The 27,510-nt window shown below is 43.3% G+C and overlaps 2 protein-coding genes across 2 annotated transcripts in view; both read left to right on the forward strand.

Annotated features, from left to right (window-relative positions):
* On the forward strand, window positions 1–26,457 carry LOC147302829 (NACHT, LRR and PYD domains-containing protein 3-like). The gene is made up of 5 exons (XM_086284425.1): window positions 1–274; window positions 4,678–6,448; window positions 6,528–6,701; window positions 23,783–23,962; window positions 26,265–26,457. Exons 1-5 carry the CDS (start codon window positions 1–3, stop codon window positions 26,455–26,457), a joined length of 2,592 nt encoding a protein of 863 aa, XP_086140551.1.
* Window positions 1–27,510, forward strand: part of LOC147302822 (ribonuclease inhibitor-like) — a gene marked incomplete at its 5' end in the record, with an annotated part of 440,111 nt that overhangs the window by 156,393 nt on the left and 256,208 nt on the right. The window lies entirely within an intron of this gene.

Genomic DNA, 27,510 nt, shown 5'->3' on the forward strand with positions numbered 1-27,510 from the left:
ATGACGACACCTAAAGAAATCCTTCTGGGGACTTTGGAGGATTTGGGACGTGATGACTTTGAAAAATTTAAGTGGCATCTGAAGAACGGGTCTGTAGAAGGTTTACCAGCAATCCCAGTGAGTAAACTGGAGAATGCAGAGAGGACGGACATAGTGGATCTGATGTTTGATACCTACTCTATCAACACTTTTGAAGTCACTAAAAATCTTTTGGGGAGGATAAACAAGAATGATCTGTTGGAGAATTTAAATAAAACCATCCCAGAACCCACAGGTAAGTCAGGGAATGACTAAACAAAAAACACATAAACAATAAAAACCTTAGTTAACATTACACAGGTGCCATTAAAATCCATATAAATAATAAATCCAAAACACTTGCCAACACTTTCAGGAGTGAGAGACTGCAGAAAGCCAACAGTTTGTGTTTTATGCATCTGCACAAATAACCTCCTGTGTACACATGAATATCTGCTCTTTGGGTTGGTTTGATTAAAATGGGACCAGCAGCAGGTTTTCTGCCCATTTTACAGATTTATATTGTCAGATTGGTTTTAGAGCTGTTTTATCAACATAAATGAGGCGACAACAACAGTTTGGGACACGTCACAAATATGATCAAAGTGCTTTCTCTTAAATCTATTTACCAGTTGAAGGTAAAGTTAAAAAAATGGCTGCCATTTCTTTCTGCTGTTTGGAGACCCAAACAAAAAAAATGCCCAGACAGTAAATGCTTTTTATTATGGTTGATAAACAGGACACTAAGGTGATTGGTCAAAGGTTGGAGGAAAGCCACAGTTCTCCTTATTTGACTGAAATCCACCATTTCAGCTCATGTTTTTTCTTCTGCAGCTTTCTTGGAGATTCCACTTCAGCCTTCTGCTGGCAACGCTCCCGTTACCAAGCTTCCCTTAGGCAGCATCATTAGAAGACATAGCATACATTTACACTGCTATGCAGATGATACCCAGCTCCATCTGTCCATGAAGTCAGATAACACACACCAATTAGTTAAACTGCAGGAACGTCTTAAAGACATAAAGACCTGGATGGCCGCTAACTTTCTGCTTCTTAATTCAGATCAAACTGAGGTTATTGTACTCGGCCCTGAAAATCTTAGAAATATGGTATCTAAGCAGATTCTTACTCTGGATGGCATTACCTTGGCCTCCAGTAACGCTGTGAGGAACCTTGGAGTCATTTTTGACCAGGACATGTCCTTCAACGCACATATTAAACAAATATGCAAGACTGCTTTCTTCCATTTGTGCAACATCTCTAAAGTTAGAAATATCCTGTCTCAGAGTGACGCTGAAAAACTAGTTCTGTCATGGTCCTGGGTCGTTCAGCGTTTTGTTTCATTTTTGGTATCACCTTGTGTACTTTGTGTTAATTCTGATTTTGTATTAGTTCTTAGGTTGATCTCTACCTGTGTCTTTCCTCTGTGTTCTGTTCGTGTCCCCGAGTTTGTGTTGTAAAACAGTCTGTTTCCTGTTTTACTTTGAAGGTTTGTGTCTCGTCTTGTGAATTAGGATCAGCTGTGCTCCCCTCCTGTGTGTCATTCCCTCATTACCTTGTGTGTATTTATAGTATGTGTCTGCCTGTGTTCCTCGTTGTGTCGTCTGCATTACTGTGTTAATCAGTGTTACTACTCGTCTCTCTATCCAGCCTTCTTTGTGTCATCTCTGTGTATTCCCCGCTGTCCTTATGTTTTCAGGTTTGTCTGTTACAGTGGCTTGCAAAAGTATTCGGCCCCCTTGAACTTTTCCACATTTTGTCACATTACAGCCACAAACATGAATCAGTTTTATTTGAATTCCAGGTGAAAGACCAACACAAAGCGGTGTACACGTGAGAAGTGGAATGAGAATCATACATGACTCCAAACATTTTTTACAAATAAATAACTGCAAAGTGGGGTGTGCGTAATTATTCAGCCCCCTTTGGTTTGAGTGCAGTCAGTTGCACATAGACGTTGCCTGATGAGTGCTAATGACTAAATAGAGTGCACCTGTGTGTAATCGAACAAGGCCGAACAAGGAGAGTGCTGATCCGAAATGCAGCCAAGAGGCCCATGGTGACTCTGGACGAGCTGCAGAGATCTACAGCTCAGGTGGGGGAATTATTAGTCGTGCACTGCACAAAGTTGGCCTTTATGGAAGAGTGGCAAGAAGAAAGCCATTGTTAACAGAAAACCATAAGAAGTCCCGTTTGCAGTTTGCCACAAGCCATGTGGGGGACACAGCAAACATGTGGAAGAAGGTGCTCAGGTCAGATGAGACCAAAATGGAACTTATTGTTCAAAATGCAAAACGCTATGTGTGGTGGAAAACTAACACTGCACATGACTCTGAACACACCATCCCCACTGTCAAATATGGTGGTGGCAGCATCATGCTCTGGGGGTGCTTCTCTTCAGCAGGGACAGGGAAGCTGGTCAGAGTTGATGGGAAGATGGATGGAGCCAAATACAGGGCAATCTTGGAAGAAAACCTCTTGGAGTCTGCAAAAGACTTGAGACTGGGGCGGAGGTTCCCCTTCCAGCAGGACAACGACCCTGAACATAAAGCCAGGGCAACAATGGAATGGTTTAAAACAAAACATGTCCATGTGTTAGAACGGCCCAGTCAAAGTCCAGATCTAAATCCAATCCAGAATCTGTGGCAAGATCTGAAAACTGCTGTTCACAAACGCTGCCCATCTAATCTGCCTGAGCTGGAGCTGTTTTGCAAAGAAGAATGGGCAAAGATTTCAGTCTGTAGATGTGCAAAGCTGGTAGAGACAGACCCTAAAAGACTGGCAGCTGTAACTGCAGCAAAAGCTGGTTCTACAAAGTATTGACTCAGGGGGCTGAATAATTACACACACCCCACTTTGCAGTTATTTATTTGTACAAAATGTTTGGAATGATGTATGATTTTCGTTCCACTTCTCACGTGTGCACCACTTTGTGTTGGTCTTTCACCTGGAATTCCACTAACATTGATCCATGTTTGTGGCTGTAATGTGACAAAATGTGGAAAAGTTCAAGGGGGCCGAATACTTTTGCAAGCCACTGTAGTTTTTCCAGTTTAGGTTTATGTTTAGTTCTGCCCTCACCTTGGTTTGTTCACTGTAAATAAAACCTCACTCGCATCTCCACCACTGTCTGCAACTTGGGTCCTCATTTAACTCCACCGCACGACTGCTGCCCCAGCCGTGACAAGTTTATGCATTTATTACGTCAAGGCTGGACGACTGTAATTCATTATTATCAGCAAGTCCTAAAAACTCGCTGAAAAGCCTTCAGTTAATCCAAAATGCTGCAGCAAGAGTCCTGACAGGGACTAGAAAGAGAGAGCAGATTTCTCCTGTATCGACTTCCTGTTAAATCCAGAATTGAATTCAAAATCCTGCTCCTCACATACAAGGTCTTAAATAATCAGGCCCCATCTTATCTTAATGACCTTGTAGTACCATATCCCCCTATTAGAGCACTTCGCTCTCGCTCTGCAGGCCTACTTGTTGTTCACAGAGTATTTAAAAGTAGAATGGGAGGCAGAGCCTTCAGTTTTCAGGACCCAAAAAGATAGTTGGGGTTTTTTCTGTTGTATTATTGTAGGTTCTTTATCTTACAATATAAAGCACATTGGGGTGACTGTTGTTGTTATTTGGAGGAATTAATAAAAAAAACTTTTATACTTGAAATTCTTTCATTTATTCTACATATTTATTCATCACTGGCTCCATAGTGTTGTTTATGTAATATGTGAAATGTTGCTAGTATTGATTTGGTGCTGTATAAATAAACATAATTAAATCGAATGTGTCTCTATAAAACCTGCCCTCAGTTATAACCCAAGTGTCAGGGCTCAATGGCTCATGAAAAGGAATGGAGTCAAGCACAGAACCAAAAAACAGAGGCTGAGTGACTTTTAACAGAAATGTATTTTACTAGATTTCTTGACGGAGAAAGCTGAATCACGGCTAAATTCAACAGCAAGCGAGGTATTATGAGAAGTGCAGAGCTGAGGCCAGAACATAAGCTGAGGCAGGTCAAAGGAACAACAGGGGCAGAATCGGGCGAATAGAAACTATCCAGGATCACTGGAACAAAGGAGATAATAATCAGAGTGGTCCACAGTGTAGTGAATGAGTCCAAGATTTAAAAACTAAGAGGTGTTACGTGGCTGCAGGTGGAGATCAGCTGGAGGAGGAGATGAATTAAATCTGGGTACAGAGTGAGATGTGGGTGCACAGGGAGGCAGGCAGGTGAGGATGGCAGTTTGCAAGAGTGAGTTTTCCCAGCAGTGGCAGGCCAGAATCCTGAGGCGTGACTTATGGCGAGAGTTGGAAGATGTATCCAGGTGCCGACTAGGGAACAGGAAAAGAGGGTTACGCGAAACAAGCTGAGGAGCACAAGACAAAATGTGAGGCAGAGAACTGACTGTGCTAAGCAGACAATCTGGAGAAGGTTCATTGTGAGTGCTGCTCATAGATACTGCCGGAGTAATTGGCAACAGGTGAGGAGCAGGGAGGAGTGAGGAGGGCTCCACCCAGGCGAGGAGAGCTGATGCTGTGGAAAGTTACTCAGACTCACTCGGATCATGACACCAAGAGTCCAGTGAACTGAACACATAACCACAGTAACCAGAATGCAGTTTTCTCATTTGTGTCATTTGCTGTTTATTCATGCAGAGATTCTCACTGAGTGTCAGCTCAAACTCAAGTCAGACCTGAAGCAGAAGTTCCAGTGTGTGCTCGAGGGGATTTCTACAACAGAAAACCCGACCCTCCTGAGTCAGATCTACACAGAGCTCTACATCACAGGGGGAGGGACTGCAGAGGTTAATGATGAACATGAGGTCAGACAGATTGAAACAGCATCCAGGAAACCAGACAGACCAGAAACAACCATCAGACAAGAAGACATCTTTAAACTCCCACCTGGAAGAGATAAACCAATCAGAACAGTGCTGACAATGGGAGTGGCTGGCATTGGGAAAACAGTCCTAACACAGAAGTTCACTCTGGACTGGGCTGAAGACAAAGCCAACCAGGACATCCAGTTCATGTTTCCATTCACTTTCAGAGAGCTGAATGTGCTGAAAGAGGAAAAGTTCAGCTTGGTGGAACTTGTTCATTACTTCTTCACTGAAACCAAAGAAGCAGGAATCTACATCTTTGAAGACTTCCAGGTTGTGTTCATCTTTGATGGTCTGGATGAGTGTCGACCTCCTCTGGACTTCCACAAAACTGCAATCCTGACTGACCCTAGAAAGTCCACCTCAGTGGATGTGCTGCTGATAAACCTCATCAGGGGGAAACTGCTTCCCTCTGCTCGCCTCTGGATAACCACACGACCTGCAGCAGCCAATAAGATCCTTTGTGACATTGTTGACATGGTGACAGAAGTCAGAGGGTTCACTGACCCACAGAAGGAGGAGTACTTCAGGAAGAGATTCGGAGATTCGGAGAAGGCCAGCAGCATCATCTCCCACATCAAGACATCACGAAGCCTCCACATCATGTGCCACATCCCAGTCTTCTGCTGGATCACTGCTACAGTTCTGGAGTTTGTCATGAAGAACAAAGAGAGTCAAGATCTGCCTAAGACTCTCACAGAGCTCTACCTACGCCTTGTGCTATTTCACCTAAAAACGAAGGACATCAAGTATGATGGAGGAGCTGAGACAGATTCATGCAGGAAGATCATTGAGTCTCTGGGAAAACTGGCCTTTGATCAGCTGCAGAAAGGAAACCTGATCTTCTATAAATCAGACCTGACAGAGTGTGGCATCGATATCAGAGCAGCCTCAGTGTACTCAGGAGTGTTCACACAGATCTTTAAAGCTGATGAGTGTCACATGTTCACCGGTGTCGTTTACTGTTTCGTCCATCTGAGCATTCAGGAGTTCTTTGCTGCTCTTCATGTCTATCTGACCTTCATCAACTCTGGAGTCAACCTGCTTAAGAAACAATTTCCTCTCTTTAAAATCTTCCAGAAAACACTTACTGTAAAAGACTTCTACCAGAGTGCTGTGGACAAAGCCTTAGAGAGTCCAAATGGACACCTGGACTTGTTCCTCCGCTTCCTCCTGGGTCTTTCACTGCAGACCAATCAGGATCTTCTATGCATGCTGACAGAGACAGGAAGTAGCTCACAGACCAATCAGGAAACAGTCCAGTACATCAAGAAGAAGCTCAGTGGGAAACTGTCTGCAGAGAAAAGCATCAACCTGTTCCACTGTCTGAATGAACTGGATGATCGTTCTCTAGTGGAGGAGATCCAACAGTCCCTGAGTTCAGGACGTCTCTCCACAGATCAACTGTCTCCTGCTCAGTGGTCGGCTCTGGTCTTCATCTTACTGTCATCAGATCTGGATGAGTTCGACCTGGAGAAATACTCCCGTTCAGAGGAGGCATTTTTGAAGCTGCTGCCAGTGGTCAAAGCATCCAAGAAAGTGCTGTAAGTGAATCTATGAACAAATATGTTTAATAATGCTAGATGAATAAAAGAATATGTCTCCATTGTTATTCTTCCTCAGGCTGAGAGATTGTAAACTCTCAAAAAGAAGCTTTGAAGCTTTGTCTGAAATTCTCAGCTCCCCATCCAATCATCTGAGAGAGCTGGACCTGAGCTCGAACAAACTGCAGGATTCAGAATTGGATTTGCTGTGTGTTGGACTAAAGAGTCCTGACTGTAAACTTGAAACTCTCAGGTAAGGATACAGACTTTTTGACACTTTTTGACTCTTAAATCTGTAAGTTTATCTTGATGCGGACGTTCAAAGTCAGCACAATTTTCCTTTTAAGTTCCTGAGTTTATATTTTTGACTGTCAGGTTGTCTGGACAGATGTTTTTATTTTATTTTATTTTTTTACTTGTCCCTAAAGTCAGAACTAAACCCACATGTAGATGACTTTCAAATTCAAATTCAAATTCAAATTCAAATTCAAATTCAAATTTTATTTGTCACGTACACAGTCATACACAGTACGATATGTAGTGAAATGCTTGGACAACTGCTCGTGACCTAAAGAAAACAAAAAAGGAAAAGGCTATGAATAAGATAGGAAATAAATATGAAAAATTAAAAAGGGTAAATTTAACTAGGAAGGAATAAAATATAAATTAAGGTTAAAAATGAAATAACTGTACAACACAAATTAGAATGAAGGGTAAATTTAACTGGGAAAGAATAAGATAAAATACATAAATTAAAGTTGAAAATAAAATAACTGTACAACAAAATACACAATATAGAACTATATAAGAATGTATGAAGAAATATAAATAAATATATACACAATAACAGCAGCTGTACAAGTATTAGCTTGAAATGAAGAATACAATGTCCAGTGTTGTGCAATCCACATTATGTCTTGTGCAGTGCAAATATGCTTAAAGTGATTTAAGTGATGAAGTGAAAACAATGTCCAGAATGTCCAGTGTGTGGGGCAGCCGTGGGGCAGCCGCGCCACTGTCCCAGTAAGAGCTAAGGAGAGTCCCAGATGAGGGCTCATTCAGCAGCCGCGGAGCAGAAGCCAGGGGGAGTTGCAGTGACGCGCCCGTGAGCTCCGCCGGCAGCCAGCTGTGCCTGAGTGACCGAGCCCCAGGCCGAGAGGCCGGGGGCACCCCACCTCCGAAGTGGCCCGAGCGAGCCGCCAAGGAGTGAGCCGGTGTGTACCCGGACGCCGCTTGAGAGACTTCCAACTGCCCTCCAAGGTGCTCAGGAACTTCCTTGGTCTCTTGTGTTCTGGGGGCCTCTGGATGTCTGGAGTTTTGATCTCCTCCATACCTGCTTGATACCATAGAGGACAGGGCTGTGGCTCCCCACACTCCCTAGCAGATCATTACATGGAGAAACCTTTGGAATGCAAGCATGCTGATCCACACAGGTATGCACACAGGTGTACACACGGGTGTTCATAGACGCGGACTACAGCTTTCTTGGCTGCTGCCTCAAAGCACACTGTGCGCTGGCTATCTTGCGTGCTGCACAATATCGTTTATTATTTAGTAACTATCGATATCTACTGCTAGCTAGTTTATTGTGATGGTGCTTTTTTTTTCTTATTATGTTGCTCTTTGTTGTTTGCTTTCTCCTCTGTTTTTTTTTCTCCATACAGGTGACCCAGGAGTTTTGTTTTTTTTGTTTGTTTGTTTTTTTCTCTCTTCCCCCCCTTCTCACCGTCTCTTCTCCCCTTTGGTTTTCTTTTTTTCTCTCCCTCTCTTTCTTTCATTCTTTCCCCCTGTCCTATCCCACAGTCATGTCTGTCCCGTTTGTAGCAACTGAAAATAAAATAAATTCATAATTATAATAAAGGTCAATCAAATGGACCAATATGGCAAGGCCATGATGATCCACTTGGTAAAATAAATCCGCTTGGCATCTTTCTTGGCCTTAAGACAACAATTCTGATGGCTAAAGATCCAAACGGGACAAAAAAAAAAAAAAAGGAAGTCTCTCAAGCGTCTGAGGTGGTAGAGACGCTGTCGGCCTTTTTCACCATGGTGTTGATGTGACAGGACCATGACAGGTCCTGCGTGATGTGAACTCCGAGGTATTTGAAGTTGTCCACTCTCTCCACTGGGCACTCGTTGATGACGGGGGTCTGGTAGTTCCTCTCCTGCTTAGTGCTGAAGTCCACTATCAGCTCCTTTGTCTTACTGATGTTTAGAAGGAGGTTGTTCCTCTGGCACCAGTTCTCCAGATTCCTAATCTCCTTCAGGTAGGCCGTCTCGTTGTTATCAGAGATCAGGCCCACCACGACGGTGTCGTCAGCAAACTTGATGATGGTGGTGGAGCTGGTAGTGGCCACACAGTCATATGTGTACAGAGAGTACAGCAGGGGGCTCAGAACACACCCCTGGGGGGCTCCAGTGCTGAGAGTGGTGGAGGCTGAGACATGTCGGCCCATCCTTACTGCCTGTGGTCTGCCAGTTAGGAAGTTGGAGATCCACTGACACATAGATGAGCTGAGTCCCAGATGCTCCAGCTTGGTGGTGAGTGTGGAGGGAATTATGGTGTTAAATGCAGAGCTGTAGTCTATAATAATAATAATGGATACTTTATTGATCCCCATGGGGAAATTACTTGTTTTTCTCTGCATTTGACCCATTCACTCAGTGAAGCAGTGGGCAGCCCACTAAGCAGGCGCCCGGGGAGCAGTGTGTAGGGACGGTACCTTGCTCAGGGGTACCTCAGGGTAGCCGTTAAGTGGATTCGAACCGCCGACCTTCCGATCATGGGGTGCCCACTTTACCTACTGAGCTATCCCTGCCCCCTATGAAGAGCATTTTAACATAATTCCCCCTTCTAGTGTCCAAGTGAGTAAGTGATGTGTGGAGGAGATGAGAGATGGCATCGTCTGTGGAACGATTTGGACGGTAAGCGAACTGTAGTGGGTCCAGTGTGTCTGGTGGTGAAGAAATGATGAAGTCTCTGACCAGGCGTTCAAAACACTTCATCACTACTGAGGTGAGGGCTACAGGGCGATAGTCATTGAGAGAAGCAGGGTGGGGTTTCTTCGGGACAGGAACAATGATGGACTCTTTGAAGCATGTGGGGATCACCGACTGAGATAAAGAGATGTTGAATATCTCAGTGAACACAGGAGCTAGCTGGTATGCGCAGTCTCTTAGGATACGACCTGGGATGCCGTCTGGTCCTGCTGCTTTCCTGGTGTTCACTCTCTTGAAGGCTCTCCTTACTTCATGCTCGGAGATGACGAGCACATTTCCGGTGCTGGCAGTATCTTCCTGTCTACAGCCGTTAGCGCCGCTAGCACTAGCATTGTTGGAGTCCTTAGCTGCAGCCTCAAAGCGAGCATAGAAAGTTACTGGAGCAGCCTTCCTGAAGACAGCAGTGTGTTTTCATGCTTTTAAAGCCAAACTCACCTTTCAGACCTGGCTTTCATTTATTATCTATTTTTGTTTGTTTATTATATATTTATTTCTACTGTTTAACTACTGCTCACATCTTTTATCCTCCTTTTTAATTGTTCATTTCTTTTTACCCAGTGTTTCTATATTGCACTTTGTATTTGTCATCTATATTTATCATGCACTACTTTGCTCATTTATTGTTTGGTTTTAATGTTATTAAATTCCGGTTCTTTTGGTATTCGTTGTGGCCAAAAAGACACGGCTCAAAAGTGGTCTTTTTACTTTAAAAGATTATCTTTATTTTACATATCCGGATATGGAGACCTGAACACACAACCCCAGGTCTGAAGCACAAAACAGCAAACCTAGTCATTTATATAGACGTCACACACACTTTAAGTTTCGACCAAACACTCTGCTTAGTTTCACTTTTCGCCTGCAAAAGCATGTAATTTCCTGTCAGTCCTGTCGGCACAGAGTGTACTCAGATTTGGGCCTTTCTTATAAAGCAATATAATCAGCATATAAGTATTTAAGATTATAAATTTAAACCTCAACAATGTTCTTACCTGGGGTCCGTTCTTCGTACCTCGCTTACTACATCCAAGATCAAATCATCGCGCCAACTTTGAGCTTGCTATTCCGGTACTCCGAACACACCTGTTGTTGACGATTAGTATAGCTGGATGAAGTAATGTGAGATCACTGGGTGGCTTAACAGGGGCTACGCATCGATAGTAGAAACATTGATCGGCAACCCTTTGTTTGTTTATTGATTTCACACAGATACATACAGGTCATTTCCTAAAAAAGGGAAATGTACTATTAACATTCTATTACATGTATGTGATTATTACAGATGTAATTCATATTTCAGAGTAGTAATTGCAAATTACTTTGTGTAATCAAGATGAGAGACCACGGCTATAAAAGCGAAGGTGGATTTGGGAAGTCTGTCGCAGCCATGTGCTGTCCGTATACGCGAGCCACCCATTGCGGAAGGTGCAAGATTGATAAGGAGAGTCCTCAGAATCCGGCGTATATTGCGGGACAGACAGGATCCTTTAGCTCAGCGCGACAGTGTGCTCATAGAGAGATATCGATATTCCCGTGAGGGTATTATTTACTTAACCAACTTGTTGACGAGGGGGTGCAGGACCACCACCTGTCTTTTTTGCTCTGCCCTTTTCTTGGTTGCTGTTATAAACAAACAGATTATTCCAGGGTCTCTTTCCAAGAGACGAAAAGCAATATAAGTGATAAATATTACCATTCTGTAGAATATTCTTATATTTCACTTTTACTTGTTCCCATGTTCTAGTGGGTCCTGTTGTGGCTCTAATGTGAAAGGGGATATAATGTAATATAATATAATATAATGTAATATAATATTGGATAATATAGTGTAATATAATAAATCTACCCTACCGCCTACTGGTGTTGGCCAGAGGGGCCGATGGCGCGATATGGCAGCCTGGCTTCTGTCAGTCTGCCCCAGGGCAGCTGTGGCTACAACTGATTAAACTCTGAAACTCCTGAAATCCCTCACTCAAGAGTTCTTGCTCTGCTGCCGAAAAATACCGAGCGCGCTCCTTCGACATTTCCGCCGACCAATCAGAGGGTTGCCGATCAATGTTTCTGCTATCGATGTGTAGCCCCTTTTACGACACCCAGTGATCTCACATTACTTCATCCAGCTGTACTAATCATCAACAGCAGGTGTGTTCGGAGAACCGGATTAGCGAGCTCACCGTTAGCGCGATGATTTGGTCTTGGATGTGTCATTTGATCTTGGATGTAGTAAGCGATGTACGAAGAACGGGCCCCAGGTCTCTGGTTTGTTTGTTTGTTTGTTTGTTTGTTTGTTTGTGTGTTTGTTTGTTTTGCTCAGTTCTGTTTTTCTGAGGTTTTTTAAGTTATTAAATTTGTAACTCTAGTGATTTGTGTGTGTGACAGAGAGGCACTGCTAGGGATTTTTTGACACAAGTTGTTCTTGTAAAATCAGTCTGTGGAGGTTCTCAGACATCCAGGTCACCGTAGTCTAAGGAGCTTGGAAAGAAAAGCGTCTTCTTTAAGTTTCCTTGAAGATGTTTCACCTCTTATGAGAGGGTCAAATGGTGGAGTAGGGCAGTCAGTGAAAGGGCAATGGTGGTGGCTCAGGGTTTGTATGTTTGGGGGGTTCAGAGGGAAAAGATGAATGCAGGTCTGGAGTTGGTGTGTGAGAGCAGGGAGTGAATTCAGCATCCTGACAACCTGGATGAAGCTGTCTCTCAGTCTCCTGGTTCTGGCCCGGAGGCTCTTCAGTCTCCTCCCTGATGGCAGCAGGTCCTGACAAGCATGTTGATAGTGTCACCACCCGATCGTTGGGGGGTGGAGTCTTCTGTGCTGGGGTGTCGTTCTGTGTCTCAAAGCAAGAGAAAATTTCACTTAGCTCTTACGGTAATGTGGTGGACCCGACAGCGGTCTGAGGAGTGGGCTTGTAGTCTGTGATGGTCTGTATCCCTTGCCACAGCCTCTGAGTATCTCTGCTGTCACTGAAGCTTTGCAAAATCCTCCTGGAGCACTGCATTTCCACCTCTCTGATGCATGTGACAGGTTTGCCCTTGCTGTTGTTAGGCTCACCTCATCCCCAGCTTTCAAGGCTGCATTTCTCACCCTCAGGAGCCTGTAGACCTCACCTGTGAGCCATGGTTTCTGATTGGCCTGGACAGTGGTCTCTATGACCTCATCGATGCCTTTTGAGATGTAGCCAATGACAGTTTCTGTATATTCCTGCAGGTCTGTGGTGTTGTGTGGCGGCCTGTTTAAGGATCTCCCAGTCTGTGGTGGAAAAGCAGTATTGCAGGTCCTTCTGGCCACACACGTACCTGCTTACGAACTGGTTTAGTGACTTTGACCAGGGGCCTGTATGCTGGCATTAGCATAACAGTGATGTGATCAGAGGCACCAAAGTGGGTGGGGGGCTTTGTAATCTCCTCTCTTGGTGGTGAAAACATTATCCAAAAAGTCGTTTCCTTGTGTTGGAAATTCAATGTGTCTATGCAGTAGTAAACATAGGGGGTGTCCAAATTCATGGGCTGCATCCTCCTGAGGACGCATTTGTAGACCGATTACGTCACAGCGACACGATGAAGGCTGTCCAAATTCATAGACTCCTCCAAATGCAGCCGACCAATGCGTCCTCCTTTTCCCCAAAATTAAAGGATGGGTCGGGTGTGTCCTTCGTGGCCCACCATATCCCAGAATTCATAGCGTGGCCCATCCAATTCCACTTTCCGGCAATGGCGGTCGCTACTAAGTTTTCAATATTACTCTTATTACTCTTTCTGGGTCACAAAATAAACTTTTAACATATTTTCAGGTGAGAATGTAGCTGTGTAAACTTTAAATATCTGCTCAGTTTATCAAGATATCGCATATTTGCAAAAGTGTTCCGACGTTTCTGAGACGTCTGTTACCCACCAGCTCGATAGCTAGCCGAGAGCTCGAGGGTCAGTAGAGCCGCCGAGAACAGCAAACTCCCGGCACATCATGTTCAGATCACCACGGTCTTTCGCTACTCAGGTTAAACGTAATATATAAGTGACTTAGACAACCTAAAAATGTTATTGTTTGACTTTTTTCAGTGTTTTATTTGTTCCTGAGTAAATCAGTTTGGCTGAGATTAAAGTTATTAGATTAGATTAGACAAAATAAACCTTTACAGTGGCAAAAGTATTCGGTCCCCTTGAACTTTCCCACATTTTGTCACGTTACAGCCACAAACATGAATCAATTTTATTGGAATTCCACGTGAAAGACCAACACAAACTGGTGTACACATGAGAAGTGGAATGAAAATCATACATGACTCCAAACATTTTTTACAAATAAATAACTGCAAAGTGGGGTGTGTGTAATTATTCAGCCCCCTTTGGTCTGAGTGCAGTCAGTTGCCCATAGACGTTGCCTGATGAGTGCTAATGACTAAATAGAGTGCACCTGTGTGTAATCTAATGTCAGTACAAATACAGCTGCTCTGCGACGGCCTCAGAGGTTGTCTAAGAGAATATTGAGAGCAACAACACCATGAAGTCCAAAGAACACAGCAGACAGGTCAGGGATAAAGTTATTGAGAAATTTAAAGCAGGCTTAGGCTACAAAAAGATTTCCCAAGCCTTGAACATCCCACGGAGCACTGTTCAATAGTGATGGGCAGATGAAGCCTCATGAAGCACTGAAGCTTTTCATCCAATTGGTTCACCCCAACGCGAAGCTTCTTGAAGCTTCATTTGCTCTAGCAGGACACCTACTGGACGTAAAAATATTAGTTGGCATGAATTTGAAGAGTGTGGCATTTTGCACACAGCCTGTGAATGTCAACAACAAAAGGAGTGTGTAAAACATCTATATTGTAGTGATGGCAGTATACTGTGTATATTTATGCTGGCAGTATGGAAAATGATTATTTGGAAATGCCTAAAATGGAAATGATCATATACTGTGAGGTGAGGTGTGGACAGTGGTTGTGCTTTTGTAACATTGAGGCAAGGACAGTGATTAGTAGGGGTGCAACGATACACAAAATTCACGATTCGGTTCGGTTCGATACTTTGGTGTCACGGTTCAATATTTTTTCGATACAAAAAAAATGTTCATGCCTTTTTAATTTGTCATTTATTAAAATTATAAATATATATTTTAACTCAAAAGTACAGTTTTTAAATTTAACCCTAACCCTTGTGCGTGTTTTTTATTTTGACAGCAAATGCGAACCACTTATGTGCACCCCTGGTTATTTAGCTCGTCATATTGCAGCCACAGAAATTCTTTTGTCCATGAAACCATAAAGCTGCACTTTCTTTTTACCTTATAGTCTGATTTGTCATAACTTCTCCGTTTTGTGGTAAGCTTTTCTTTGGCTGTCACTTCTTCACCCTGACCTGTCTTATTTGGCTCAGCAGAACTAAAATATATATTCTGCTGCTTTTACACACGCACTCACATAAGCTCAGCGATTCTCTGCGCGATCAACTTCTCACATGTTTAAGCTTGCTGCGGGAGATTTCACTTGTCATGTTTGCATAGTAAGCTAACGATTAATAAGACAATGTCAGAGGAATTGGTGCACAAATTATCATCACTCACCAATCAGTGCTGTCGCTCTCTATACACAGTTCGCACGATTGCAAAGTGAAAGCAAAAAAACAAGCGCAAATTCAAACGCGATTTCAATATGTCACATATTGACAGTGGCTCACCGATGCCAATGACATAATTACCCAGCTACATTTCCGAAAGAATGCAAAAGCATTGACATATATTTTTCCTTCCTACAATAGCCCGACGGGCAGGGCAGAGATAGATTTTGGTAGCCCGACTGAAAAAAATCGCTAGCCCCGGGACGTCGGGCTAGCGATATTGCGAGCCCTGTATCTGATTGAGGAATCACTCATCTTTGTCTTTGCACTAGGATAATGTCGGTGTAAATGTGCAGTCATATTCGTTGTGTTCCCACTAGTGCTTTCAGGTTAATCTTGTTGAAATGACCTTAACGCCACAACACGGCAAATCTCCGTTAACGAGCTACCGCCGATCGCCCCGTGCATGGGGCTAGACGGCCAACACGTTAACGAGCTAACTGCGCTAACACACTAGCTCCCACCCATGTAATTGAGCATTGCGTGGCACATCCAACATACTGTTTTACTTTAGTCCATGACTCGCTTACCTTCAGGGTCATACGTCACATGAAAACCAAAATAATTCCAAATGCCAGATCTGAATGAGGGTGGGCGAGGTCCAAGTTGCAAGGAGTGCTTAACTTCTGTCTCGCTAGCTTGCCCTGCGCTCTTCCTTCTGATGATGCTGTCTGTGTTGAGCGCTCAGTGGATCTGCGCTGGACAGTACAGCCTAGGCGGAGTAGTCGAACGCAGATTCACTGAGCGCTCAACACAGACAGCATCGTCAGAAGGAAAGTTGATAAAATAAATTACAAATTTTGTATTGTTCGATACATATGCGTACCGAACCGAAAGCACTGTATCGAACGGTTCAATATCGATACGAATATCGTTGCACCCCTAGTGATTAGTGTTTAGGGGACACATCATTGGTTTTTATTTAAAAACAACAGTTTCTCCACTGTGGCAGGTCGTAGGCGATTTCTTTTTTTTCCAAACTGTCTCTAACTCTCACTAACCGCAACTCTCCATCAAACGCCCACCTTTTGAATGGGGTCTGAGGGGTTTATATCGCTGTCATAGCTCGCGGCAAAGTTTGAACCGCTTCCTGAACCAGTCACGTGGTACAGCCGGACAGCGAGGCTTCGGACGTCATCATTTTCAGCTCCTCCCATAAATGAAGCAAGCCTCGATACGCGCTTCGCGGAAACGCCCCCTCCATTACTCGACACACGCTTCGAAGCCTCGATACAGAACGTCACATCACTACTGTTCAAGCCATCATTCAGAAATGGAAGAAGTATGGAACAACTGTAAACCTACCAAGACAAGGCTGTCCACCTAAACTCACAGGCCGAACAAGGAGAGCGCTGATCAGAAATGCAGCCAAGAGGCCCATGGTGACTCTGGATGAGCTGCAGAGATCTACAGCTCAGGTGGGGAATCTGTCCATAGGACAACTATTAGTCGTGCACTGCACAAAGTTGGCCTTTATGGAAGAGTGGCAAGAAGAAAGCCATTGTTAACAGAAAACCATAAGAAGTGCCGTTTGCAGTTTGCCACAAGCCATGTGGGGGACACAGCAAACATGTGGAAGAAGCTGCTCTGGTCAGATGAGACCAAAATGGAACTTTTTGTTCAAAATGCTCTGTGTGGAAAACTAACACTGCACATGACTCTGAACACACCATCCCCACTGTCAAATATGGTGGTGGCAGCATCATGCTCTGGGGGTGCTTCTCTTCAGCAGGGACAGGGAAGCTGGTCAGAGTTGATGGGAAGATGGATGGAGCCAAATACAGGGCAATCTAGGAAGAAACCCTCTTGGAGTCTGCAAAAGACTTGAGACTGGGGCGGAGGTTCACCTTCCAGCAGGACAACGACCCTAAACTTAAAGCCAGGGCAACAATGGAGTGGTTTAAAACAAAACATATCCATGTGTTAGAACGGCCCAGTCAAAGTCCAGATCTAAATCCAATCAGGAGTCTGTGGCAAGATCTGAAAACTGCTGTTCACAAACGCTGCCCATCTAATCTGACTGAGCTGGAGCTGTTTTGCAAAGAAGAATGGGCAAAGATTTCAGTCTGTAGATGTGCAAAGCTGGTAGAGACAGACCCTAAAAGACTGGCAGCTGTAACTGCAGCAAAAGCTGGTTCTACAAAGTATTGACTCAGGGGCTGAATAATTACACACACCCCACTTTGCAGTTATTTATTTGTACAAAATGTTTGGAATCATGTATGATTTTCGTTCCACTTCTCACGTGTGCACCACTTTGTGTTGGTCTTTCACCTGGAAGTCCAATAAAAAATGATTCGTGTTTGTGGCTGTAATGTGACAAAATGGGGAAAAGTTCAAGGGGACCGAATACTTTTGCAAGCCACTTTATTAATCCCCCGGGTGGTTTTCACACAGCTGAATAAACGTCAAACAGAAAACTGATTAAGCAGAAGTGTGAGATGGTCGAGAGTTTACTCCAGTGTCCTGTTATATTTTAGATAGCAAGGAGCAGACAGCTGAGTTTATTAAACTCCATCGAGACAGTGGTGATGCTAATCTGAAGGCTAGACCGTCCCATTTCATAGCCGTTTACTTCTGGCCTACCCGACCTTTGGAGGTATAGTTCTCATCACGCTGATTTATGTCCAAGTTTGATTCTAATTCCGACAGCGGTGATGTTAAAATGGGGTGTAACGTCATCATAGCAGCTTTGACTCAGAGTGATGCTGAAAAACTAGTTCATGCATTTATTACGTCCAGGCTGGACGACTGTAATTCATTATTATCAGGATGTCCAAAAAACTCGCTGAAAAGCCTTCAGCTAATCCAAAATGCTGCAGCAAGAGTCCTGACAGGGACTAGAAAGAGAGAGCAGATTTCTCCTGTTTTGGCTTCCCTTCATTGGCTTCCTGTTAAATCCAGAATTGAATTCAAAATCCTGCTCCTCACATACAAGGTCTTAAATAATCAGGCCCCATCTTATCTTAATGACCTTGTAGTACCATATCACCCTATTAGAGCACTTCGCTCTCGCTCTGCAAGCCTACTTGTTGTTCCTAGAGTATTTAAAAGTAGAATGGGAGGGAGAGCCTTCAGTTTTCAGGCCCCTCTTCTGTGGAACCAGCTTCCAGTTTGGATTCGGGAGACAGACACTATCTCTACTTTTAAGATTAGGCTTCAAACTTTCCTTTTTGCTAAAGCATATAGTTAGGGCTGGACCAGGTGACCCTGAATCCTCCCTTAGTTATGCTGCAATAGATGTAGGCTGCCGGGGGATTCCCATGATGCATTGAGTTTTTCCTTTCCAGTCACCTTTCTCACTCACTATGTGTTAACAGACCTCTCTCTGTTATTAACCTCTGTCTCTCTTCCACAGCATGTCTTTTATCCTGTCTTCGTTCTCTCACCCCAACCAGCAGATGGCCGCCCCTCCCTGAGCCTGGTTCTGCCGGAGGTTTCATCCTGTTAAAAGGGAGTTTTTCCTTCCCACTGTCGCCAAAGTGCTTGCTCATAGGGGGTCATATGATTGTTGGGTTTTTCTCTGTATCTATGAAGCGCCTTGAGACGACTTTTGTTGTGATTTGGCGCTATATAAATAAAATTGAATTGAATTGAATTGAATTGACTGGCAGCTGCAGTCACGGAGAAACTTGCGTATCTCTGTTCGGGAATAGCAGATAGAGGTAGGCTCTGAGAGGACGGCCAGCGTTTACGCTACGAAGACACGACCGAGTGTTTTAACCTGACAGCCTGAGGTGTTCTTCAGTAAACTGGACTACCCGACAGAAGGACCCGAGGCCCCGCTGCACTTTTTCGGTAAGTTAAACGTGTTTGTAAGCTACTCCGTAACTACCGTCCTTAGCTCGGTCCTGAGACCTAGCTAGCTAAGATGAGCACTCGGCCGTCAGGGTTTGTTTAGCTAACCTGTGCAGGTGAATGAATTTACCCTGACTAAAGAAATCAAGAGAAACGCCCCGGGCTGCTCAGTCACTAATTACCGTTACTGTACTTTTATTACAAGTATTATACTGTAAAGGCAACAGGCTGCACCCTGCTGCAGCTCCTGTGCAGAGCTGAATATTAAATATCTTATTAAACAGCACCATGTTTTCAGTCTCCACATGTGTAGAGACAGTAACACCTACTTTAAAAACCTGGCACTTCAGTAACTCCTCATTAATCTGTAAAAACCGATCAAATAGCAAAGCCCAATATTTACTGAAACCAACGACTTCCTCTTGGCAGCTTAAGTTAAAATTTTAATTTTTCGACTGATTAATTTTTTAGCACTGACTGTATTTTTTATACTGAGTTTGTTGCAAATATTCAGGTTAAAAACTGTCTGAAATATTGTTAATGAGGTATGTTCACAAAGACACATGTGCAGAACTCTGTACAGCTTCCATCCTTTAAGACAAATAGTTTGAAGCATTAATATTTCTTCTTCAATACCAGTGCTGATACCAGTGCTGATACCAGTGCTGATACCACCTCCGTATGTTGTGACCAGGATGCAGCAGCACTGAAACCTGCTCCATCATCACATCTTTGCAGATGTCCATTTATAAAGCTCCAACAACTCAAAGGTGAACATGATATAGGAACATCTGTTAGTATATAAGGCTTTTTTTAAATAAACAGCTCATATGTCAGCTGTCAGCAGAACTGTAGGACTGAAAAAATGTAAGAGAAGAGAAGAACACTCCCGAGTGTGTGAGGACAGAAGGATCAGCTTTATTTCAGATTTGAGAGATAAACTTTATTTATTTATTTATTTATTTATTTATTTATTTAGGACAGTGCATGTTAATGAACATAAATGTAAAAAAAAAAAATTACATGAATGTAAACATACCAGATTATAGCCAAGGACTAATTTCCATCTGTTGTCCTTAAGCATAAAAAATAGACATAATAATTCATAAAAATTCATCATTCATTCATAATAAAAACTCCGTCACCAAACTTACACACACACACCATTCTGTTCCCAAATAAAACATTAAAACTGTATAATTCATACATGATCGCACACTTGATTTGTCCATAACCAGTTTTTAACCTTTGCCTTAAACAAACTGAGTGTAGAGCATTCTCTAATGGGTTGAGGAAGACTGTTCCACAGATGGCCTCCCTGGACAGAGAGGACGTTCTGCCCAAATGCTGTCCGTCTGTGGGGTATAAACAAGTCTCCTCGGATTGTAGCTCGAGTGGTCCTGTCTGAGCTTTCTTTATGCCTAATGAACTGCTTTAGTGGTGGTGGAGCAAGGGAGTGTAAGACTTTATATATTAAACTCACTCTTTTAAGTTTCACCTAGTTATTGAAGTTCAGTAATTTATGTTTTTTAACACATGACAGTGGTGGTGGGAAGTCGGTTTTTTGTCAAGTAGTTTTAAACGTCTTTTATAAATGTTTTCAATAGTTTTAAGTGTTGTTGGACAAGCAAGTGACCAGGACGTCAAACAATAGTCCATATGAGAGATGATCATTGAGTAAAAATAAGTTTTTGCAACATTCATATTTAAATTATTACGTATATGATTAAAATTTCGATTATTAAATTTAAGTACCTGGGACACTTTATTTATGTGACTCTTGAAGGATAATGTTGGGTCTAGAATGACCCCAAGATATTTAAATTCTGGAGCTAATTCAAGCTCTACTCCATCATATTTATATTTCAGTTTGTGATGATTGTGTTCTTGTTGTGACTACAGGAGCCGTCCTCAGATTCAGACCTCAGCACCACCCAGTGACAGCAGACAGATCATCCTATAGTTTCACTCTTTGTAGTAACTCCATAATTAACTGATGAAAACAGTCCAAAGGTTAAAGTACCACATGCGCTGTCAGTGACAGCTGCAGCTGTTTAAAGATAAAGTTAAAAGGATGAATCACCCATGTAACTGTGTCACTGTATATCAGCATCAACAGGACCTGAGTTTGGTGTTTGAGAGAGCTGTTGTCTACGTCTGTGTGCTGTCATTGCTCAGTCTGACCGAACGATGGACAGACTCAAGTTTGACTTTGAATCAAACTGTGTTGTTAAACAGTTTCATGGTTCAAAAAACAAAACAATCAAAAACACTTTTTTCATACTTGTGTTAAGTTTTGTATAGAAATGAGACCAAATTGATTGTGAGGTTAAATGTGATAGAAACAGCTCACACTGACATCCATCCTGATCAAACATGAGTGTCATGAAGCCTGTTTGCAGTTGTTTGCACTGTTTTCCACTCTGGATGTTGTTTCTGTTCAGCTGTGAGTATAAAAGGCTCCATTCTACAACCTGTTTGTGTTAGTTGTTCAATAGAAACATTATTTTGTGCTGATGTTGCACTTCTTTTATTCACAACCAAAGAGTTTTAGACGTCCGCATCAAAATACAAAGATCAGTATTGTCTAATGTTTTGGCTGCAGTGTGTTTTTGCAGACAGGTATAACTGAACAGCTTTAGTGTTTAGATTTTTTAAACTTGAGTATGAACTTATACAAAATGCAGCAAGATATTAAAAAAACGTTTGATTATAAAATCGACTATATTGGATTCATATCGATATCGGACATAAAAAGTGGCATCGTTCCATCTCTGCTTTGACTAGAGACACAGCTCTAATCAAAGAGGTGGTCCGCTTGCCTCCGCCCCAGAGAGAAGGGTTACATCTCCTGGGTTTAGGTGCGGCTTGCCCCTCTGAGGGCGGGGGTACCTGGACTTGGGATATAGAGTATGTTTGGGGAGTGCGACGGTCTGTGCAGTTTATATTTGTGTCTGTCTACACGTTGGGTGAGTGCCGAGTATTTGGTTGTGCATATGGGGTGGGAATGCACGTTTGTGTCCGCGTGCGCCTGTTCGTCTGTGTCTATGTGTCAGGTTGGGTCTTAGACTCCACCTCTCTGGGTACATCTCAGGCCCTCCAAAGTACGGAGGCCTATCTCCCCTCACCACACTCCCTGCCGGTGGCTGATGCCCTCAGACGTTGGTGTGTTGGTGGTCCTTGTCGTCTGGGGCTGGGCGCTCATGTATGTACCGGCTCACTCCTGGTGGCCGATTGGCGATTCCCCCCCTTTTGGTGGTCCTCCTCGGGTCCTTGTACTCTGGGGCCTCTGGATATCTGGGGCCTGGATCTCCTCCATACCTGCTTCATACCCTGGGGGACGGGGCTATGGCTCCCCACACTCCCTAGCAGATCGTTACATGGAGAAACCTTTGGAATACAAGCATGCTGATCCACACAGGTGTGCACACAGGTGTACACACGGGTGTTCACAGACGCGGACTACACCTTTATGGCTGCTGCCTCTAAGCACATTGTGCGCTGTCTATCTTGCGTGCTGCACAATATCATTTATTATTTAGTATCTACTGTTATCTACTACTAGCTAGTTTATTGTGATGGTGCTGTTTTTATTATGTTGTTTGCTTTCTCTTCTGTTTTTTTTTCTCCATACAGGTGATCCAGGTGTTTTGTTTGTTTTTCTTTTTTTCTTCCCCCCTTTCTCACCGTCTCTTCTCCCCTTTGGTTTTCTTTCTCTCCCTCTCTTTCTTTCATTCTTTCTCCCTGTCCTGTTCCCCAGTCATGTCTGTCCCGTTTGTAGCAACTGAAAATAAAATAAATTCATAATTATAATAAAGGTCAATCAAATGGACCAATATGGAAAGGCCATGATGATCCACTTGGTAAAATAAATCCGCTTGGCATCTTTCTTGGCGTTAAGACAACAATTCTGATGGCTAAAGATCCAAACGGGACACACAAAAAAAAAGAGACACAGCTCTGTGTTTTCCAATTTGTCATCGCTTTGAAAGTTTAAATTTCTTCAGTGTTGAGCAGCAGAAATGAGACTTTCCTGTCAGAGGTCATTTTTAAAAAAATGAGGTGAATCAACCATGAAAACCATGAATCAACATGTGAACATGAGCTGATGCTACTGAAGTGAAGCAAAGTTACAGAGGTTTGATTAATATTGAGTAAGAACTGGACTCTCATACAGCGAGACTCAAATGCCTTTAAACATCAGCTTATCCTGCTGATCCAAGTCCAACACTGAGTTTGTAAAAACATGTTTGTCAATCAGTTTGTTTGGTTTCTGAGGAAAATGATTCAATAAGTTGCTGCTAATACACAACATTTCATCATATTTCCTCATAACCCTCTTTTGTCTGACCATTTGATCCCATTTGAATTTGCAATAAAGGATCCACAGAGTTTGGTGACAATAATGACAGTAGATGTTTGTGTGAAAGTGCTGGAAGCAAATGAGTGTGTGATGTTCTTTCAGTGTTGCACTTTGTAGACGCTCCCTGAGCACTGGTCTCACAGCCAGCTGCACATAGAGACCAGTGTTGTTAGTCCAGGTCAGAAGATGACTTGTTGGAATGAAAATGAGCTTGTAGTTTGTCTGCTTTAATAATGTGACTGGAAAAAGGTGTTGGACTTCAAATATGTCCATTTCTGTCACACTTCACCTTTAAAAGTGAAGCCATGTGGTTCCTGGAAGGAAAAACACGACTTTTTCAAGTCTTTGTCCTGTTTTTATGAGAAATGTACGACTTTAATGTGAAACATTCAGAGTTTTTTCTCTTGTTGTGTTTGTTTGAAGCTGCTTCCTGTTGGCTTCAGCTGTTTGGAGTTTCCATTTTCTAAACTTCTACATTCTGAACCTTCTTCAGCTCTGAACAGATGATGAAACACTGAATGATTTCAAGCACTTTGTCTAATAAACTTACATCTTTCATTCTTTATACAGATTGAAGAGCTGTGGTTTGTCAGATATTGGCCTTGATTATCTGGCAGCAGCACTGAAGTCCAACCCCTCGTATCCCACAGAGGTGGACCTGAGTGGAACCTACAGCAACCTGAAGGGTTCAGGAGTGAAGCATCTGTGTGGTTTTCGGGAGAATCCACGATGTCGATTTGAAACTCTGGGGTCAGTCAGCATGTTTTAGTTGTGCTGAGATGAATATGATGTGAAAGTTGTGCTGACACTAAACTGCAGACATCAGGCTGATATTATACTGATCCACACTGAGGATCTTCATGGTAAAGTCTGTTTTCTTCTTCTCTTGTTTAGTCCATTGACTGCAGCAGAACAATGTTCACATTTCAAACAGTGATACTCAACGTATGGCCCGCGGCCCACACGCGGCCTGCCCACCTTTCCTGATTCAGAGAGAGGGGACCCTGATTAACTGTGTAGCTTCTTCCTCACAGTTCTAAGTATCAGACACAACAATGAATAATCCACAGCTGACTGTCTTTAGCAGGTCAAAGGTCACGGCACACAGCACTCTGTGAAACAGTTTGGAGCAGGAATTCTTGCACATTTACAAACTGACACTGCTGCACGGCATGCTGGGTAATGCTAGCTGCTCAGGTATGGGCGTGCTAATGGCTGTGAGGCTCTGTGGCTGCAGAACACCGAAGAAGAGAAAAGAGAGGTGGAGGATGAAGAAAAGAGGCGGAGATGAAGCAGAAGTTTTGCTCCAGAGAGGAGCTGTGTCTGTGTGGGCAGGGCTCAGACAGCTCCGCCCACACAGTGACAGTGAAGCAGGTGAAGAGTAATAAATGAAGACAGCAGACAGTATTTGATAAGCTGATGTACAAACATGTAGGTCGTGTCCAAATTCATGGGCTGCATCCTCCTGAGGCCGCATTTGTAGACCGATTACGTCACAGCGACACGTCGAAGGCTGTCCAAATTCGTAGACTCCTCCGAATGCAGCCAACAAATGCGTCCTCCTTTTCCCTGAATTTGAAGGATGGGTCGGGTGTGTCCTTCGTGGCCTACCATATCCCAGAATTCATAGCGCGGCCCAGCCAAACTCCAGTTTCCAACAATGGCGGCCGCTACTAAGTTTTAAAATTACTCATACTAATCTTTTTCGGTCACAAAATAAACTTTTAACATATTTTCAGGCGAGAAAGTAGCTGTGTAAACATCAAATATCTGCTCGGTTTATCAAGATACCGCATATTTGCAAAAGTGCTTCGACGTTTTCGGAGACGTCTGCTACCCACCAGCTCGATAGCTCGCCGGGAGCTCGAGGGTCACTGAAGCCGCCGAGAACGGCACAACTCCCGGCACATCATTTTCAGATCACCGCGGACTTTCGCTACTCAGGTTAAACGTGATATATAAGTCACTTAGACAACCTCAAAATGTTATTGTTTGGCTTTTTTCAGTGTTTTGTTTGTTCGTGAGTAAATCGGTTTGGCTGAGATTAAAGTTATTAGATTAGATTACATAAAATAAAACTTTATTAATCCCCCAGGTGGGTTCCTCCTTGGTCTTTACAGAGCTGACTAAACGTCAAACAGAAAACTGATTAAACAGAAGTATGAGACGGTCGAGAATTTACGCCAGTGTCCTGTTATATTTTAGATAGCAAGGAGCAGACGGCTGAGTTTATTAAACTCCACCGAGACAGCGGTGACGCTAATCAGAAGGCTAGACCGTCCAATTTCCCCAGCCGTTTATTTCCAGCCTACCCGACCTTCTGAGGACCCAGCCCACGTAGACCGCAAAGGCCGGGTCCTCGGGAGGATGCAGCCCATGAATTTGGACACGACCGTAGAATGATGGTGGCAGCTACAGAAACAGGTCCATACAGACTGAAGCATGTCTCAGTCTGAATGTACACTGCTGTTATAAGAGCTGTGGAAACTCAGGTCAAAAGGACGTAACCACACTGCTGACAGTTCCAGGACAGTCACAGAGTTACAGCATCATTTGTGACCATAAAGACAGAAAGCTCATCCAAATCCTGGGATTAAAAGTCTGTCCTGGTGGTGTCCAGTCAAACACGTCTCTGTGAAAGCTTCAATCCAACAGGCTCCAAAGTCCTTCTGCTCATTTCCTCGCCGGGTTCTTGATGCTCCTGTACCATCTCTCTGTCATCCTCCTCGCTCCCTCTTTGCACTCACAGTCTTTGTGCATCATTAACACTCACATGTGGAAAACCAAAGTTTTACTGGGCAGAAGATGATCATCAGTGACTCTGTCTTTAAAACACTCTTGTTAGAAATGTACGACTTTAATGTGAAACATTCAGAGTTTTTTCTCTTGTTGTGTTTGTTTGAAGCTGCTTCCTGTTGGCTTCAGCTGTTTGGAGTTTCCATTTTCTAAACTTCTACATTCTGAACCTTCTTCAGCTCTGAACAGATGATGAAACACTGAATGATTTGAAGCACTTTGTCTAATAAACTTACATCTTTCATTCTCTATACAGATTGGAGCGCTGTGATTTGTCAGAGATCAGCTGTGATTATCTGGAAGCAGTGCTAAAGCTCAACCCTTCGTATCCCAGAGAGGTGGACCTGAGAGACCACAAGCTGCAGGATTCAGGAGTGAAGCATCTGTGTGTTCTTCTGGAGAATCCACAACATCAAATTGAAACTCTGAGGTCAGTCTCCACGTTTTAGTTGTGCTGACACTGTCGATCTGTGGAACTAAAACCTTTATACAGGAAGTCTGGTTCAGCTCTTTGTAGACCTTCTAATCTCTGATGCTCTGAGTCTTACTCAGTAGGTGATGCAGAGTTGTGAAGCCGATGTGGGTGAGGACACTCGCCCAGCTCTAACTACTTTGACGTCCAGGCGGCTTCCCTGCTTGTCCTGATACAAACAAACCTGAGTAACCTTGCAGGTCAGATCTCATCAGTCACACCTGTTATGGCAGCTCTCCTCTAGATTGTAGTTCTTGTTAACCTGGGATGGTTTTAGAAGCCTGGACCACAGACTGCAAGGGAAGATATTACTGGGAAAGGCCAAAGCAACCTATTAGACCCATTAAACACTAACATAGATGAATACTCAGATTTAAACCTTTATTGTTTCACAAAGGCTTAAAAAGGGAACGTCCACAGTTTAGACTGCAGCAGATTTTATTAAAGCAGTTTGACAGGAGCAAAGCAAAAACACAAAGAATAAGTGTTTCACATATTAATACATATAACATAATAATAAAAGAAAAGCAAAAGAATGATACAAAAGAATGAAAAAGTTGTCCAGAGCAGCAGGATGTCTGAGGTCTGCAGAAACACAAAAACACAGCAGCTAAAAATAGTTGTTGAAAGAAAACGAGGTGGGAGCTGCTGATTCCTGAGCTTTGATACTGGATTAGCTTCAGTAGTTATTCCCATCACTGCTGTAGGAGCTACATTTAGTCACAGCTGATTGTCTCCTTTGACCAATCAGAAGACTACTGTTGTAAAAACAAGCAGACAAAGAACCAATGAGAGTGAAGAACAGGATAAAGAGCTCGTGTGATGGAGGCAAAGCAATAATCAGCAGACTGTAGCAGTTTCTATCTGGATGAAAGTAGAAGGAGCTCAGCGGAGCTCAGTCCCATATCTTTGGTTAGAAACAACATCAGTGATTTCCTGCTGCTCGAGATGATTCCAGCAGCTCTCATTACAGCAGCTGATGAGAGAAACAGCTGATGGCTCACAGCTCGTGCACTGTTGGATCTCCAGA

The sequence above is a fragment of the Aulonocara sp. 'chitande type north' Nkhata Bay genome, linkage group LG23 (genome assembly GCF_057382095.1).
Source record: "Aulonocara sp. 'chitande type north' Nkhata Bay isolate Kocher_YH1m ecotype deep benthic linkage group LG23, A_spYH_male_GT1.1, whole genome shotgun sequence".
Lineage (NCBI taxonomy): Eukaryota > Metazoa > Chordata > Actinopteri > Cichliformes > Cichlidae > Aulonocara > Aulonocara sp. 'chitande type north' Nkhata Bay.

Coding starts and splice junctions, on each gene's coding strand:
- LOC147302829 (XM_086284425.1), top strand. CDS start 1: ATGACGACACCTAAAGAAATCCTTCTGGGGACTTTGGAGGATTTGGGA. Junction 6,449..6,527: donor AAAGCATCCAAGAAAGTGCT/GTAAGTGAATCT, acceptor ATTCTTCCTCAG/GCTGAGAGATTGTAAACTCT. Junction 6,702..23,782: donor TGTAAACTTGAAACTCTCAG/GTAAGGATACAG, acceptor TTCTTTATACAG/ATTGAAGAGCTGTGGTTTGT.